The sequence below is a fragment of the Electrona antarctica genome (assembly GCF_951216825.1).
Source record: "Electrona antarctica genome assembly, chromosome: 4".
Lineage (NCBI taxonomy): Eukaryota > Metazoa > Chordata > Actinopteri > Myctophiformes > Myctophidae > Electrona > Electrona antarctica.
Window position 1 is genome coordinate 18,031,100 of NC_136809.1, and position 18,176 is coordinate 18,049,275.

Sequence of the window (18,176 nt, forward strand, 5' to 3'; positions counted from 1 at the left end):
ACAAACAGATAAACAGCCTTGTATTATTTTAGGAATAAATAATGGCACACACACGCACACCCGTGCGCGCACGCACGCACACACACACACACACACACACACACACACACACACACACACACACACACACACACACACACACACACACACACACACACACACACACACACACACCAGGACCATAATGTTGGCATTCTTGTGTGCTTGTGTGCACTATGCTCAATCCATCATTGGAAAGGTCACTTTGATTGCAAACTGCATATAGTCTAGATCAGTGGTTTTCAACTCTTTTCACATCAAGGTCCATTATTTATTCTGCATTTGAGCCATACAGATCGCCATTTGATGAGATTTATAGCCTCTCAGACCCAAAACTAACAATATTTTGGATAAGATTGTGTCCACAATTCCATGCTGTATTGATGTGGTAATAGGAGAGATAACAGGCAAACATTGATCAAAAATAACAGCAGATGTTTAAGAACAATTTAACTCTTGAGAGCGGAAAATGAAACCAAATGGACCCAGAAATATCTAATAAGGGTCCATTTGGTTACCAACTCTCAATCATTAAGCTGGGGACCACCTGGAACCCCCTCAAGGACCACTGGTGGTCCCCAGACCACTGGTTGAGAACCACTGACCAAGGAAGCAGCGGAGAGTGTTAATGAAAGATAAATGACATTCTAAGTCTTAGAATCTAAGAGTGCAGAAGAAAGATAAACTGTACAGGTATGAATTTGAAAAGCCTTCACTTTTTCAACTATATTTCAGTGATTACAGTAATTTGGAGTGATTACGGTAACAAACCTGGATGCTCTTTTCACAATATATGCAATCTGCAGTCATGTCAATCAATAATGAGTTTATCAAATAGGCTATGCTCAACCATGTGTGACAAGTTTCTGTTCTAACTATGGTTTGATATAATGCACAGTAAGCTGCTATATGTAGCCTACATGATATCAAATAAATGGTGCATATACAGTAGGCTTATATAGCGCCAAGGGCCAAGGCACTACATAGATTGTGCATTACACTCACCCATTCTCACACACACACACACACACACACACACACACACACACACACACACACACACACACACACACACACACACACACACACACACACACACACACCGATGGCAGTAGCCAGTCAGGAAATGTCCCTCCTGGGCTACAGGCCAGAGCTCCTCCCACTTCCTGCTTTCTGATTTGTTTGGCCCACTATAAAAGCCACTACTGGCGCAGGCTTTACAATCTTTGTTGAATTTTTCAATCTTTGTTGAATGTGACAGATTGCCCCTGACTAGGTGCATGCTGTGCAATGCCCCGGGTATGTGAATTTATCAATGTATCTATATAGAGATGATGGAGGAAAGTGGATACGAGGTTTTCAAGGCTAGTGGTAGGCTTAACAAGGACACTGTGTTCCACGGCAGAAGAAGCGTAGGAATGACGTGACAGAGCGTGGAGGTGATATTTATCACCTTGGGGGGTGGATCAAAGACCATGCAACGTCACGTAAAAAAGGCACGACAAATCAAATTTGATCGTGAGGTTATGGATGTACTTCTGTGTTCACGCCACTAGATGGCGCTCCCCATCGGCGATCCTCATCGCTCCATTCGATTAATAAACTGAGGTTACTAAAGTAACCCAGAGTTATTTGCCCTGCTTGAAACCTTTGTTTGTCACACTCATACTGACCCTGCCTTGAGTTGAGCCTCCCTGTTGTGTGTATGATAGTCATGCAGACAGAGGTAAATGTTGTTATTAATGTTGCAAATGTTGTTATTTTACATAATGGATGGTTGTATATAGTATTGATGTGTAATATTTGTTTGCTTTGTAGACCTGACAGCCACTGCTGTTTTGTTACGTTGAGTTTTGTTGATTTACATTTATTTGAGTTTGTTTTGTTTAGTTTAATTATTTGGTGGCCATTGTATTAGTCTCTACATTTTTGTACTTGTAATTTCCCCCAAGAAAGTTCCTAATACTTAAACTGTGTAAGAGTCAATTGTGAACCAACTTTAATCTCCTTTCTCTTCTGCTGCAGGAGAGGTGCAGTGACCTGGGTGGATCAGTGGCGCTCCCCTCCTCCCCCTTACACTTTGGTATTGTGCACTCCATCCTCCTTGCATGCTCCCCCTTTCGCTCACTGTAGGTTGAGTATTTGATTACACTTTTAACTCTTAACTCTTTTTATGACTTAAGTATTTCATACAATGAAGTGTTGCTTTTATTATTGATTTGTTTAATAAACCTTATTGCAATCTTGGGGGAAAATCCTTGTCGCTGTCCCATTCTTCACTACCACTTTGTATTTAAAACCTGTTGTGTTATGTTTATGTAAAGCTTTAATTTGTCTAATAATATACTACTACTATCAAACTTCCCAGTTAGTATTGTTTAACTGCATCATTTTTGAAGGCCTCTGGATTCAACATGTTAAGGTATTTTGTGTGATATATTCTTTGTCAAAAGGCCTATAAACAATATTCTCTGTAAGGTTAGCACCAGCCATTGTGCACATACCGTATCATCCATCCATGGTAATTATTTCAAAAGTGTATTAGACGAACTCTAAGGAGCTGTTTGCATCAATGCTTGCCTTCTAAAGGAAACCCTCCCTAACGCCTGAGTTTAGTTGAAAATATTTAAGCTCATTTAAGCTGTGAAATGTGAAAATAGCCTACATGTGAAGAAAATACTTTCAGATTTTGTCCAAACATCACACGAATCAGTACACACTACACATTTTAATAATTTGCCTATAATAACCACAACCTTGTAAACTTTATTCTTATCTATAAAGGACTAAAAAAACAAAATGTGTAAGTAATTTGTATTTATGATAGATGCTTGCAACTCTGACTGGATTACTGCTTTTAATTTAATCTGGAAGAAAACATACCCAAGGATTTCAGCAATACAAAAATATCCATAATACACAAATTGTTATAAAATACACACATAGAAAATGTTAGTATAATTTTATTTCTGCTCCTATGTCGTGGAGGCACCACGACCCATGATGGCCTTCTTAGTGTTTCTCTCAGGTTTTAAAAGCATTATATAACACTTTGGTCCAAACAGCGGCACCAAAAGGCCAAAACTAGATGCTAAAATAGCAAATACCTCCACTACATCTGCATATTTGCCTGGAGAGCTGATATATGCTGGGAGGAAGGCTATCCACACGGCACAGAAGATCAACATGCTGAAAGTGATTAACTTTGCTTCATTGAAGTTGTCTGGAAGATTCCGTGCCATGAATGCCAGGACAAAACTGAGGAGTGCCAGTAAGCCAATATAACCTAGTAACACTGCAAAACCAACTGTTGATCCCACTTCACACTCATAGACTATCGTATCACTGAGGTATTGTGTGTTTTTATGGGGAGTTGGTGAGGCAGATACCACCCAGGCTATACAGATTATTGCCTGGATAGAAGTAAGAACAATAACTGTTCCTCTCTGCTGCATAGCACTGAACCACTTCATAATGTCTGCACCCCCAGGCTTGGAGGCCTTGAACACAGCCAACACCACCATAGTCTTTCCCAGGATACACGAGACACACAGCACAAAGCTGATCCCAAATATTGCATGCCTAAGCTGACAAGTCCATAGTCTGGGGCGGCCAATGAACAGAAGTGAACACATGAAGCATAGTTTGAGTGACAGCAAAAGTTGGAAGCTGAGTTCTGAGTCGCGTACCATGGGTGTGTCTCGATGATAGACGAAGATCCCCAGGACAATGACACACATAAATGTGCCGAACAATGCGATGGTTGTCAAGGAGATACCGAGGGACTCGTGGTAGGAGAGGTACTCCACGCTCTTAGGGACACAGTGGTCATGCTGGGGATTGGACCAGAAGTCCTCTGGACAACTGATGCACACTGTAGAGTCTAACAAAGACACCAAGGTTAAAGGGACAGACAATTAAGTATCATCCTCAAGTGGGGGGTGGACTTGTAAACAGGCTATGGACTAGTAAACAGGGTATGGACTAGTAAACAGGCTATGGACTAGTATAACAGGGTATGGGCTATAGTAACCAGGCTATGGACCAGTAAACCAAGTATGAACCAACCTGTTTGATTGCTGATCTCTCCCTCAGAACAAGCATTGCAGTCAAAGCAGCAGACAGGTTCTCCTTTCCTTCTGGCCTTCCAGGTTCCAGGAGAACAGCTCTCACTGCACACTGACTGAGGAGTCTACAAAGGGAAGTAACAATGCATTGATTCTAGGGATATCCCGATACACTTTTTCAGTTCCCGATCCAATCTCGATACCACAATTTCTGTGTTAGGCGATACCGATATACCGAATACCGATACTAGTGTTCTGATCTCGTGTTGTGTTTATAGCAAGTGTTTAAGCAGTTATATCCTAAATCCAATACCTGTATTGACATACAGGTCAAATAGAGTAGTACTGCCTGAATACCAGCACACACTCAGAGTCGTACTGCCTGAATACCAATATGATTGATCATTAAAATAAACATGCTTAAAAAATGCACACTGTCCAAGTGTTACACTTGGACAGTGTACTTACACGTTATGAGAATTACATTCTCATAACGAGCTCAACATTAGATATTTTAGAAAGCCAATAAGGGGACCTTTGTGGATTCAAAGCTCCAGAAAATTGTGTCTCCATCAAGGATGAGTTCGTTATCTCCGGAGGCCGACTTCTTGACCACACCTACATTCTGAACCTTTACACTTCCGTCGGGGAGCCACACCCAGTTCATGACATCATAGATTGAATGTATGGGATCACCGTTCTCATCAAAGGATACTTCATCACCAAATGATGTGGTGAAGTTGACCTTTTCCAGGTAGTACACAAGCTAGAAATAGTGAAGGAAATTAAGGAAGACACAACAACTAAAAACTACTGTATGCAATCACATTAACACTAGACACATTGTCAGGGATTGATGTATTAACTACACCCTTGAAATAGGCCTAGAGAAATCATGTGTGTTTGTGTGTGTGTGTGTGTGTGTGTGTGTGTGTGTGTGCGTGCGTGCGTGCGTGCGTGCGTGCGCGATGTGTGTGTGTGGGGGGGGGGCTCATTCAATCAAATACGTGTTAGTGAAATTGGAAGTGATTCAACAAATAAATGAGCAGACAAAACTGGAACTGAAACACAAGCTTATAAATGTTCTTTGTGATGTTCTCTCTCCTAATTCGAGGAAATGTGCAATTCATCTCTAGATGCATTTTCTGTTTATTAAAGAGCTGGAGAGACAGGGAGACGTTACGAAACAACCACTCTATATACAAATAAAAATGTCTTGCCTTTCATAATGTCATATTTAAATATTATTATTAAAAATGTGGGTTCATCTATAGAAACTTTAACTGAAACAGCACTGTGAATTAATATCCCACCTGCCATGGTTGTATTTTCTGCGAACTGGCACAGCTGTGCCCAGTGAAAGGCCCCCTTCCCGGCACACACTGCAGCATGTCATGGAGGGCATGGGCCAGAGCATACACAGCCTTGTACACGTTATACTCATATCTGAGGTCTGACACTTCAGGCAGTGGAGTCTCTGCTGTTCCTAGGTCCTCTTGTCCAGTACACACCCTTCCACCAGCATCCACCCACGCTGGTGGAAGGGGTGCAAATTTACACTGAAATGTGTGCTCCCAAAACTGCTTCACCTGAAGAAACACAATGAAGACTTGGCCACATATAAAAAGTAAATACTTAGATACTAAATGAAACAAAAGACTCACTAGGTTATTTTCACGTCTCTTGTCAGGGTGGTGGTCAGGATGTGTTTTTAACAAGAAGTCCTTGAGACCTGGTATCTCTCCACGACGGATGGCGATACCCAGGGTGCCTCTCAGGTACGGCATGAAGGCAGGAGTCTGGAGTACAGTATATGTCGACCAGACCTCACTGGCCATCCATTGCAGACCTGCCACATCCTGCTTTACCACCTGTTGTGTTGAACAGAATATATGTGTGTATGTGCTACAGTTCTCATTAATGGCCAAATAAAAAGCAAAATAAGGCAAAAAAATGTAAGAAAAATAAATAAACAATTGCTGAGCATTGGAATTGTTTATTCCAATGAGTGATTAAATTGCATTGCAATAAATAAATGGAATTGTTGGTTCCAATGAGTGATTAAATTGCTGCACTGCAATAAGTAAATGGTTGCGAAAACAACAAAAACAACAACAAAGCAACCTACTTAATTTTCTGAAAGAATGTCTCAACTTTAATATAGCTAATTTCAGATTCCCTATAATCATGAATGACCATAATGAACATGTATCATAACCCCAACCTCCTCCAGGAGTTTAACCATATGGTTATCATAACCAAATGCAATGACGACACGAGCTGTGGATGTCTTCATCACAGTGACAATCCTCTTAAGTTCGGCTGGGTCACCGTCCGTGGGCAGAACCTGCACGTATGCCAGACAAGTCAACCCGGACCGCTCCACCTCAGACCGGAAGGACCTGGCAGCGCTGTGTCCATAGTCATTATCAATGATCACTAATCCAAACCAGGTCCACCCAAAACGCCTCATTATCTGGAGCATAGCTTGCACCTGATTGGATGAAGAATGGAAGGACATGCAAGTTCTAGAATAGATCATATATGGGCAACTGAGTGCCCGCGGGGGCCTCATGCGGCCCTCACCTTTACAGCTGTTATAATTCCAAACATGCAAAGATAACCCGCTATAATTACTTCAGTCTATCTTAGCTCAATGACTATAGTGCTACATTGTCTTTTTTAATGAATTTGTATTTGAGTTCATAAAGTTAACATAAGTAGGCTAGTTCTAAATTAATTTGAAATTAAAAAAGTTTATACAAATATTTCAGGATTCCATTTCAAATAGTGATGCACCGAATATTCGACCACAGAAAATATTCGGCAGAAAATGGTTAAAAATTCATTTTCGGCCCCAATACTATAGGAAGAAAATATATCACCGAATAGTGTATGCAATTAATGCATTCAAAAGAGATGAATAAATGTGTTATGGACCCATAATAGTGATTATTAGTTAAGTTAAGTTTTGCCATAACCATTTATTTTGCCATAAATCAGGTAGTTTTAAGGTACGGCCATGACAGCAATGGTAAGAAAAAAGATATATAATATTAATCATATTCGGATATTCGGTATTCGGTTTTCGGCCAACTGTTTCCTATATTCGGTATACGGTTTCGGCTAAGAATTTCCCTTTCGGTGCATCCCTAATTTCAAATATATCAAGCAGATTTTCGGCTACTTTTGTGTAACATAGAATGACAAAGTAGGAAAAAGTTAAAATACGGAGATAAGTGGTTTCTGCCCGACAGTATGCAATGTGACCCTCTGGAGTGAGTGTGTAATATAGGCTACTGTAGTGGCCTCTCCATCATCACATTTGCCCATCTCTGGGCTAGATTGTACATAGGGGGAAGTGAGTGAATCTCTTACACAGATTCCATAAAGGAAAACGTCTAATCGTTCTCTTTTTTGTTTTTACACTTTCAATAAAGACCTCCAGCTCCAGCAGTAATGCACACAAGCAAAATGAGAGGGAATATGCAGTATTGATTACACTCACTAGAGGGAGGTATTTGACAATTGATTGAGGTAAATATTGACAGTTTGCAGAATTACAGTACAGTTCAAGTACAGTACAACTCAATACAAAAACTGTTAACTGTGAGTGGACGACGCCATAAAGCATTGCACTTGTTTACAATAGGGCCCACCAGTTTCAATTCATCAAAAGTGTGTGGAACGTGAAGTACTTTTTGATACAAACAGTATTATCTGTAGTACTAGCAGTTCACCTGGAAAGCGTCACTTGGGATTGTTCTAAAGAAGGATGGGAACTGGTTCCGGTCACTCAGACAGGCGCAGCTGGCTCCGGGACTGACCTGGAAAAGGTACAAAACATCTGAAATATAGGCCTACTCTTTCTTTTGCTTCTTCTTCCTGGTGGAGACCTGTGCCACGAGGGGCACTTTATCTATTTTTTATATTTTTTCTCTTCCATAAAATGTACAAAATAGCAGAGATAGATCTACGAACACCACAAAGTGATATTTTAAGCTTGTAGATCAGCTATTTTTTAAGTATATGACCATTTTTCAGCGTGGAAACAATTGACAAATATGCAAAAATAATTGTGATTATCTAAAGAAAAATGTGATTAGGGTATTATTTGATAATTGTGACAGGCCTAATCATGTGTGGACTCACTTTGAAATTGTAACCTTCAATTGGCTGGTGATATAACCACAATTGACTCAAAGTTTGAAATTCAACTCCCGTGGGAAATTGAGTTATTAAAATTTCATCATTCTTTAAGTAGCATGTGACATATGAAACTAGGGTGTTTTCATGATTCTGAATCCATTCCAAGCATTAGTTTTGCACAAAAAACACTCCTTGGGGGGAAAACGGCCTCACAAACATGATGAGGTCAGCACATTTGGTCAAGTGGATATGGCCTAATTTAGCCCAAGGAGTGTTTTTTGTGCAAAACTAATGCTTGGAATGGATTCAGAATCATGAAAACCCCCTAGTTTCATATGTCACATGCTACTTAAAGAATGATGAAATTTGGACTTTTTTGCCTTATATAGGATGTTAAAGGGTATGGTCACATATTATGCTAATAACTCAATTTCCCACGGGAGTTGAATTTCAAACTTTTAGTATATGTTATTAGACACCTTTAGAAACACATTGGTGAAGAAATTTCTTGGTAACGATTTAGTTCCCAGATTGGTCAAATACATGACAAAATGCCCTTACTACAAGGATTTCAGCAATACAAAAATATCCATAATACACAAATTGTTATAAAATACACACATGGAAAATGTTAGTATAATTTTATTTCTGCTCCTATGTCGTGGAGGCACCACGACCCATGATGGCCTTCTTAGTGTTTCTCTCAGGTTTTAAAAGCATTATATAACACTTTGGTCCAAAAAACAGCGGCACCAAAAGGCCAAAACTAGATGCTAAATAGCAAATACCTCCACTACATCTGCATATTTGCCTGGAGAGCTGATATATGCTGGGATGAAGGCTATCCACACGGCACAGAAGATCAACATGCTGAAAGTGATTAACTTTGCTTCATTGAAGTTGTCTGGAAGATTCCGTGCCATGAATGCCAGGACAAAACTGAGGAGTGCCAGTAAGCCAATATAACCTAATAACACTGCAAAACCAACTGTTGATCCCACTTCACACTCATAGACTATCGTATCACTGAGGTATTGTGTGTTTTTATGGGGAGTTGGTGAGGCAGATACCAGCCAGGCTATACAGATTATTGCCTGGATAGAAGTAAGAACAATAACTGTTCCTCTCTGCTGCATAGCACTGAACCACTTCATAATGTCTGCACCCCCAGGCTTGGAGGCCTTGAACACAGCCAACACCACCATAGTCTTTACCAGGATACACGAGACACACAGCACAAAGCTGATCCCAAATATTGCATGCCTCAGCTGACAAGTCCATAGTCTGGGGCGGCCAATGAACAGAAGTGAACACATGAAGCATAGTTTGAGTGACAGCAAAAGTTGGAAGCTGAGTTCTGAGTTGTTGGCGCGTACCATGGGTGTGTCTCGATGATAGACGAAGATCCCCAGGACAATGACACACATAAATGTGCCGAACAATGCGATGGTTGTCAAGGCGATACAGAGGGGCTCGTGGTAGGAGAGGTACTCCACGCTCTTAGGGACACAGTGGTCATGCTGGGGATTGGACCAGAAGTCCTCTGGACAACTGATGCACACTGTAGAGTCTAACAAAGACACCAAGGTTAAAGGGACAGACAATTAAGTATCATCCTCAAGTGGGGGGTGGACTTGTAAACAGGGTATGGACTACTAAACAGGCTATGGACTAGTAAACAGGGTATGGACTAGTAAACAGGGTATGGACTAGTAAACAGGCTATGGACTAGTATAACAGGGTATGGGCTATAGCTATAGTAACCTGCAGGCTATGGACCAGTAAACCAAGTATGAACCAACCTGTTTGATTGCTGATCTCTCCCTCAGAACAAGCATTGCAGTCAAAGCAGCAGACAGGTTCTCCTTTCCTTCTGGCCTTCCAGGTTCCAGGAGAACAGCTCTCACTGCACACTGACTGAGGAGGCTACAAAGGGAAGTAACAATGCATTGATTCTAGGGATATCCCGATACACTTTTTCAGTTCCCGATCCAATCTCGATACCACAATTTCTGTGTTAGGCGATACCGATATACCGAATACCGATACCAGTGTTCTGATCTCGTGTTGTGTTTATAGCAAGTGTTTAAGCAGTTATATCCTAAATCCAATACCTGTATTGACATACAGGTCAAATAGAGTAGTGAATACCAGCACACACTCAGAGTCGTACTGCCTGAATACCAATGTGATTGATCATTAAAATAAACATGCTTAGAAAATGCACACTGTCCAAGTGAGCCCTGATCCAGACAAAGTAGTAAACCACTGGACTCGAGTAAATTACATTCTCATAACGAGCTCAACATTAGATATTTTAGAAAGCCAATAAGGGGACCTTTGTGGATTCAAAGCTCCAGAAAATTGTGTCTCCATCAAGGATGAGTTCGTTATCTCCGGAGGCCGACTTCTTGACCACACCTACATTCTGAACCTTTACACTTCCGTCGGGGAGCCACACCCAGTTCATGACATCATAGATTGAATGTATGGGATCACCGTTCTCATCAAAGGATACTTCATCACCAAATGATGTGGTGAAGTTGACCTTTTCCAGGTAGTACACAAGCTAGAAATAGTGAAGGAAATGCAGGAAGACACAACAACTAAAAACTACTGTATGCAATCACATTAACACTATAGACACATTGTCAGGGATTGATGTATTAACTACACCCTTGAAATAGGCCTAGAGAAATCATGTGTGTGTGTGTGTGTGTGTGTGTGTGTGTGTGTGTGTGTGTGTGTGTGTGTGTGTGTGTGTGCGTGCGTGCGTGCGTGCGTGCGCGATGTGTGTGTGTGGGGGGGCTCATTCAATCAAATACGTGTTAGTGAAATTGGAAGTGATTCAACAAATAAATGAGCAGACAAAACTGGAACTGAAACACAAGCTTATAAATGTTCTTTGTGATGTTCTCTCTCCTAATTCGAGGAAATGTGCAATTCATCTCTAGATGCATTTTCTGTTTATTAAAGAGCTGGAGAGACAGGGAGACGTTACGAAACAACCACTCTATATACAAATAAAAATGTCTTGCCTTTCATAATGTCATATTTAAATATTATTATTAAAAATGTGGGTTCATCTATAGAAACTTTAACTGAAACAGCACTGTGAATTAATATCCCACCTGCCATGGTTGTATTTTCTGCGAACTGGCACAGCTGTGCCCAGTGAAAGGCCCCCTTCCCGGCACACACTGCAGCATGTCATGGAGGGCATGGGCCAGAGCATACACAGCCTTGTACACGTTATACTCATATCTGAGGTCTGACACTTCAGGCAGTGGAGTCTCTGCTGTTCCTAGGTCCTCTTGTCCAGTACACACCCTTCCACCAGCATCCACCCACGCTGGTGGAAGGGGTGCAAATTTACACTGAAATGTGTGCTCCCAAAACTGCTTCACCTGAAGAAACACAATGAAGACTTGGCCACATATAAAAAGTAAATACTTAGATACTAAATGAAACAAAAGACTCACTAGGTTATTTTCACGTCTCTTGTCAGGGTGGTGGGCAGGATGTGTTTTTAACAAGAAGTCCTTGAGACCTGGTATCTCTCCACGACGGATGGCGATACCCAGGGTGCCTCTCAGGTACGGCATGAAGGCAGGAGTCTGGAGTACAGTATATGTCGACCAGACCTCACTGGCCATCCATTGCAGACCTGCCACATCCTGCTTTACCACCTGTTGTGTTGAACAGAATATATGTGTGTATGTGCTACAGTTCTCATTAATGGCCAAATAAAAAGCAAAATAAGGCAAAAAAATGTAAGAAAAATAAATAAACAATTGCTGAGCATTGGAATTGTTTATTCCAATGAGTGATTAAATTGCATTGCAATAAATAAATGGAATTGTTGGTTCCAATGAGTGATTAAATTGCTGCACTGCAATAAGTAAATGGTTGCGAAAACAACAAAAACAACAACAAAGCAACCTACTTAATTTTCTGAAAGAATGTCTCAACTTTAATATAGCTAATTTCAGATTCCCTATAATCATGAATGACCATAATGAACATGTATCATAACCCCAACCTCCTCCAGGAGTTTAACCATATGGTTATCATAACCAAATGCAATGACGACACGAGCTGTGGATGTCTTCATCACAGTGACAATCCTCTTAAGTTCGGCTGGGTCACCGTCCGTGGGCAGAACCTGCACGTATGCCAGACAAGTCAACCCGGACCGCTCCACCTCAGACCGGAAGGACCTGGCAGCGCTGTGTCCATAGTCATTATCAATGATCACCAATCCAAACCAGGTCCACCCAAAACGCCTCATTATCTGGAGCATAGCTTGCACCTGATTGGATGAAGAATGGAAGGACATGCAAGTTCTAGAATAGATCATATATGGGCAACTGAGTGCCCGCGGGGGCCTCATGCGGCCCTCACCTTTACAGCTGTTATAATTCCAAACATGCAAAGATAACCCGCTATAATTACTTCAGTCTATCTTAGCTCAATGACTATAGTGCTACATTGTCTTTTTTAATGAATTTGTATTTGAGTTCATAAAGTTAACATAAGTAGGCTAGTTCTAAATTAATTTGAAATTAAAAAAGTTTATACAAATATTTCAGGATTCCATTTCAAATAGTGATGCACCGAATATTCGACCACAGAAAATATTCGGCAGAAAATGGTTAAAAATGCATTTTCGGCCCCAATACTATAGGAAGAAAATATATCACCGAATAGTGTATGCAATTAATGCATTCAAAAGAGATGAATAAATATGTTATGGACCCATAATAGTGATTATTAGTTAAGTTAAGTTTTGCCATAACCATTTATTTTGCCATAAATCAGGTAGTTTTAAGGTACGGCCATGACAGCAATGGTAGGAAAAAAGATATATAATATTAATCATATTCGGATATTCGGTATTCGGTTTTCGGCCAACTGTTTCCTATATTCGGTATTCGGTTTCGGCTAAGAATTTCCCTTTCGGTGCATCCCTAATTTCAAATATATCAAGCAGATTTTCGGCTACTTTTGTGTAACATAGAATGACAAAGTAGGAAAAAGTTAAAATACGGAGATAAGTGGTTTCTGCCCGACAGTATGCAATGTGACCCTCTGGAGTGAGTGTGTAATATAGGCTACTGTAGTGGCCTCTCCATCATCACATTTGCCCATCTCTGGGCTAGATTGTACATAGGGGGAAGTGAGTGAATCTCTTACACAGATTCCATAAAGGAAAACGTCTAATCGTTCTCTTTTTTGTTTTTACACTTTCAATAAAGACCTCCAGCTCCAGCAGTAATGCACACAAGCAAAACTAGAAAAAGTGCCCCTCGGGGCACAGGTCTCCACCAAGCCAGGTCAGGTTGTGGCCTCCTGGTGGCGCTATAATAGGCCAATGTGAAAAGGGTGCCATTTCTTCATACGCCTTTGATGGCAATTGGATGATTTGAGGCATTTTGTTCCAAAAATGTGTTTTGCAAAAATCAACCTGTTGGTGGCGCTATAACAGGCCAATGTGAAAAGGGTGGGATATATTCCTCAGCCTAGTAAGAAAATGTGTGAAAGATTTCACGTAAATTGCATGCTGCGTTCATGATTTGAGGCTTTTGTTCAAAACGGGGCAATCTTGCAAACTGTGAAAGCCAATTATAGCCAATTAGGATGGAATATGAAATATCGGACAGATCAGACTTGAGCACATGACCATAGAGATACTGTGTAACGATTTGTGAGATTTTTGGACAGAATCTGGAGGAGTAATATAAAAAAATGTGTTTTACAAAAGTCGGCCTCCTGGTGGCGCTATAAAAGGCAGATGCGGAAAATGCAGGTCAAAGGTTTGTCCTTGTCCTCTAGGGAGTGTGTATGCAACATTTCACGCAGATCGGTGCAGTTTTAGGTAAAAAATGTGAAAAGCTGCCTCATGGTGGCGCTATAACAGGCCGTTCTGGAAAATGTGGGGCAGAGGTTCATCGTTGGCATCCAGGGAGTGTGTGTGCAAAGTTTGGCATCGACCGGGTTAACGGTGCCGGAGATTAGCTGGTAACGGACGGACGGAAGGAAGGACGGACGGACGGACGGACACACACACACACACACGGACGGAGTGCAAAACATACTCTCTCCCCATGCCTTCGGCCTGGTGGAGAAAATGAGAGGGAATATGCAGTATTGATTACACTCACTAGAGGGAGGTATTTGACAATTGATTGAAGTATGTATTGACAGTTTGCAGAATTACAGTACAGTTCAAGTACAGTACAACTCAATACAAAAACTGTTAACTGTGAGTGGACGACACCATAAAGCATTGCACTTGTTTACAATAGGGCCCACCAGTTTCAATTCATCAAAAGTGTGTGGAACGTGAAGTACTTTTTGATACAAACAGTATTATCTGTAGTACTAGCAGTTCACCTGGAAAGCGTCACTTGGGATTGTTCTAAAGAAGGATGGGAACTGGTTCCGGTCACTCAGACAGGCGCAGCTGGCTCCGGGGCTGACCTGGAAAAGGTACAAAACATCTGAAATATAGGCCTACTCTTTCTTTTGCTTCTTCTTCCTGGTGACCTGTGCCACGAGGGGCACTTTATCTAGTTTTTTATATTTTTTCTCTTCCATAAAATGTACAAAATAGCGGAGATAGATCTACGAACACCACAAAGTGATATTTTAAGCTTGTAGATCAGCTATTTTTTAAGTATATGGCCATTTTTCAGCGTGGAAACAATTGACAAATATGCAAAAATAATTGTGATTATCTAAAGAAAAATTTGATTAGGGTATTATTTGATAATTGTGACAGGCCTAATCATGTGTGGACTCACTTTGAAATTGTAACCTTCAATTGGCTGGTGATATAACCACAATTGACTCAAAGATTCAGATTTTACAGACCGTCTGTGCACGCATGTTGCAATGTATTGTGTTTCATGCCATTGCTGTAACCTTATTATGTATTGATGACAGTGTTTGATCATAAGGTTTAACATTGGAATGGTATGATACATTCAACTACCCAACTATTACTATTTTTTTTTTTATAAATACAGTAAGTAACCAAAACCAAGCATTGGTGATGGTAAAAGTGGGTTTCAACTAAGTGATGAACTTACCATGGGCACTCTGTACAAACCTAGTATACTAGAGACGGCAATCGAATTGGTTGAGGACGCACTCACTACTCCGAGTACTGGAGGAGACCCAACACAGCTCGTCTCATTCGACTGAAACTGCTCCTCTCTCCCACTGATCAATGACAAGGCTGCGCGGAACCCGACTCCCAGCATGATACAGGTGTCATAGATACTGTACCCCAGAGTCACATTGGGCAGCAGGCTGGGGTTTCCGTTGATCTCATCAACTGCAAAAGCCATGGCCTGGGCCGCTCTGAACCACGCAGTGTAAAAACTAACACATAAAATGTTCTGTAACATTGCATGTTTATATATCTTTGTAGACATATGCAAGTAGGCAACCTACACATATCTAACAAGACTGTTCCCTGTTCTCTTGATTGCTGTTGTTGTACAGTATTTGTGAAACCTACCCAGTGCAAGTGGGCTCCTGTTGCTTGGAGGTGAAAGTCAGCTCAGGGAAGACAGGGCTGTAGTGGATTTTAAGCAAACCACCCAGAACAAAGTCCCCCGCCTTGTAAATGCTGTTGACATTAAAAAGTGCCTGCAACTCACAAGAAGAGGAAGATGAGGTAGACAAAGCAGAGAATGAAGAGAACAGAATCACGCTCAAGTACATGTATAGTTCTGGAGAAGCCCTCATGACTGTCCTAACACCCCCCTCCCCTCTCTAAAGCCATTGTCCAGTTACTATATGTTTTATACACAGTGCTGTGCCATCCCCTGTGCCACCCTTGTGCCACTACGTAATCTTTCACACCGCCCATCTGTGCTGTGCCATCCCCTGTGCCACAGAATGATAATTACATAATCGTTCACAGCATGCATGCACCCATTTGGTCAGAGGCAGTAGAGGCAGGGCTTAATATAGGCCTACATTAACAATCCTATCATATCAAAATAATGTTGTGTCCTATAATATATCTATTACACATACGCACGCACGCACACACGTGTTTGAGAACCACTGATATAGCAACATAGTTTTATTTGTATCCTTTTCCAGAAAACCAACATTTAAAAAAGGGGGCATTTCATAATTGCGGGGGGACTGATTTGGGGCCGACTTTCCCAACATTTTGCGGTTTTTCCATGTTTTTTCATGGATTTTGCATGGATTTCAAGGCAAATCTGGAGCGTGTTCAATAGCACTGATTTATGAAAAAAAGAATGGAGTTAGGTGGTTTCTTCCGGACAGCAACGAAATGATCTCATGTGAAAGAAGCATTGAAAACATATAGGTAAAGACACCAACGTCATGAGGCTCAGGTGAATCACTGTGGAGTAACACTGGTTAAATGTAGGCCTACCATACAAACTGTCAGTAATCTGCCAATCTACAGAAACATAAAATTCCAGAATATTGTTGCATTTGATTTTGGATTTCAGCAAAACAAAAACGATTGTTTCACATTCAAAAGTGACACGATTGGAATATGAACCCTAATGAACAATCTTTTAATTCTCACTTTACGATCGATCCTATGGGAAAAGTGCTTGGATCCGGAACTACTTCAACACTTCGTCAGAAAAGAAACCGGACAGCTCCATCTTGATCACACATGACTATAGACATCATGTGTAGTGTGTACTGATTCGTGTGATGTTTGGACAAAATCTGAAAGTATTTTCACATGTAGGCTACTTTCACATTTAACCGCTTAAATGAGCTTAAATATTTTCAACTAAACTCAGGCGTTAGGAAGGGTTTCCTTTAGAAGGCAAGCATTGATGCAAACAGCTCCTTAGAGTTCGTCTAATACACTTTTGAAATAATTACCATGGATGGATGATACGGTATGTGCACAATGGCTGGTGCTAACCTTACAGAGAATATTGTTTATAGGCCTTTTGACAAAGAATATATCACACAAAATACCTTTAACATGTTGAATCCAGAGGCCTTCAAAAATGATGCAGTTAAACAATACTAACTGGGCAGTTTGTTGATTTTAATAATTTGCCTATAATAACCACAACCTTGTGCACTTTATTCTTATCTATAAAGGACTAAAACACAAAATGTGTAAGCAATTTGTATTTATGATAGATGCTTGCAACTCTGACTGGATTACTGCTTTTAATTTAATCTGGAAGAAAACATACCCAATAGTAAGAGAAATCTATGAAAATCTGGGAACTAAATCGTTACCAAGAAATTTCTTCACCAATGTGTTTCTAAATGTGTCTAATAACATGTACTAAAAGTTTGAAATTCAACTCCAGTGGGAAATTGAGTTATTAAAATGTCATCATTCTTTAAGTAGCATGTGACATATGAAACTAGGGGGTTTTCATGATTCTGAATCCATTCCAAGCATTAGTTTTGCACAAAAAACACTCCTTGGGGGGAAAACGGCCTCACAAACATGATGAGGTCAGCACATTTGGTCAAGTGGATATGGCCTAATTTAGCCCAAGGAGTGTTTTTTGTGCAAAACTAATGCTTGGAATGGATTCAGAATCATGAAAACCCCCTAGTTTCATATGTCACATGCTACTTAAAGAATGATGAAATTTTGACTTTTTTGCCTTATATAGGATGTTAAAGGGTATGGTCACATATTATGCTAATAACTCAATTTCCCACGGGAGTTGAATTTCAAACTTTTAGTATATGTTATTAGACACCTTTAGAAACACATTGGTGAAGAAATTTCTTGGTAACGATTTAGTTCCCAGATTGGTCAAATACCTGACAAAATGCCCTTACTACAAGGATTTCAGCAATACAAAAATATCCATAATACACAAATTGTTATAAAATACACACATGGAAAATGTTAGTATAATTTTATTTCTGCTC

The 18,176-nt window shown here is 40.5% G+C and overlaps 1 protein-coding gene and 1 pseudogene across 2 annotated transcripts; both read right to left on the reverse strand.

The window, feature by feature from the left end:
• Nucleotides 1–3,014: 3,014 nt before the first annotated feature.
• Nucleotides 3,015–5,893, reverse strand: LOC306921200 (extracellular calcium-sensing receptor-like; the record flags this gene model as incomplete). The annotated part of the gene is made up of 5 exons (XM_079498313.1): nt 3,015–3,922; nt 4,108–4,231; nt 4,642–4,872; nt 5,420–5,640; nt 5,785–5,893. 5 exons carry the CDS (start codon nt 5,891–5,893, stop codon nt 3,015–3,017), a joined length of 1,593 nt encoding a protein of 530 aa, XP_079354439.1.
• A 3,016-nt stretch (nt 5,894–8,909) lies between these two features.
• On the reverse strand, nt 8,910–17,258 carry LOC306921201 (extracellular calcium-sensing receptor-like; annotated as a pseudogene). The gene is made up of 10 exons: nt 17,250–17,258; nt 15,784–15,914; nt 15,428–15,623; nt 14,652–14,738; nt 12,298–12,567; nt 11,738–11,944; nt 11,387–11,662; nt 10,594–10,824; nt 10,058–10,181; nt 8,910–9,825 (listed from the first exon to the last, which is right to left on the reverse strand). The product of its transcript is annotated as an extracellular calcium-sensing receptor-like (transcript).
• Between the last annotated feature and the right edge of the window lie 918 nt (nt 17,259–18,176).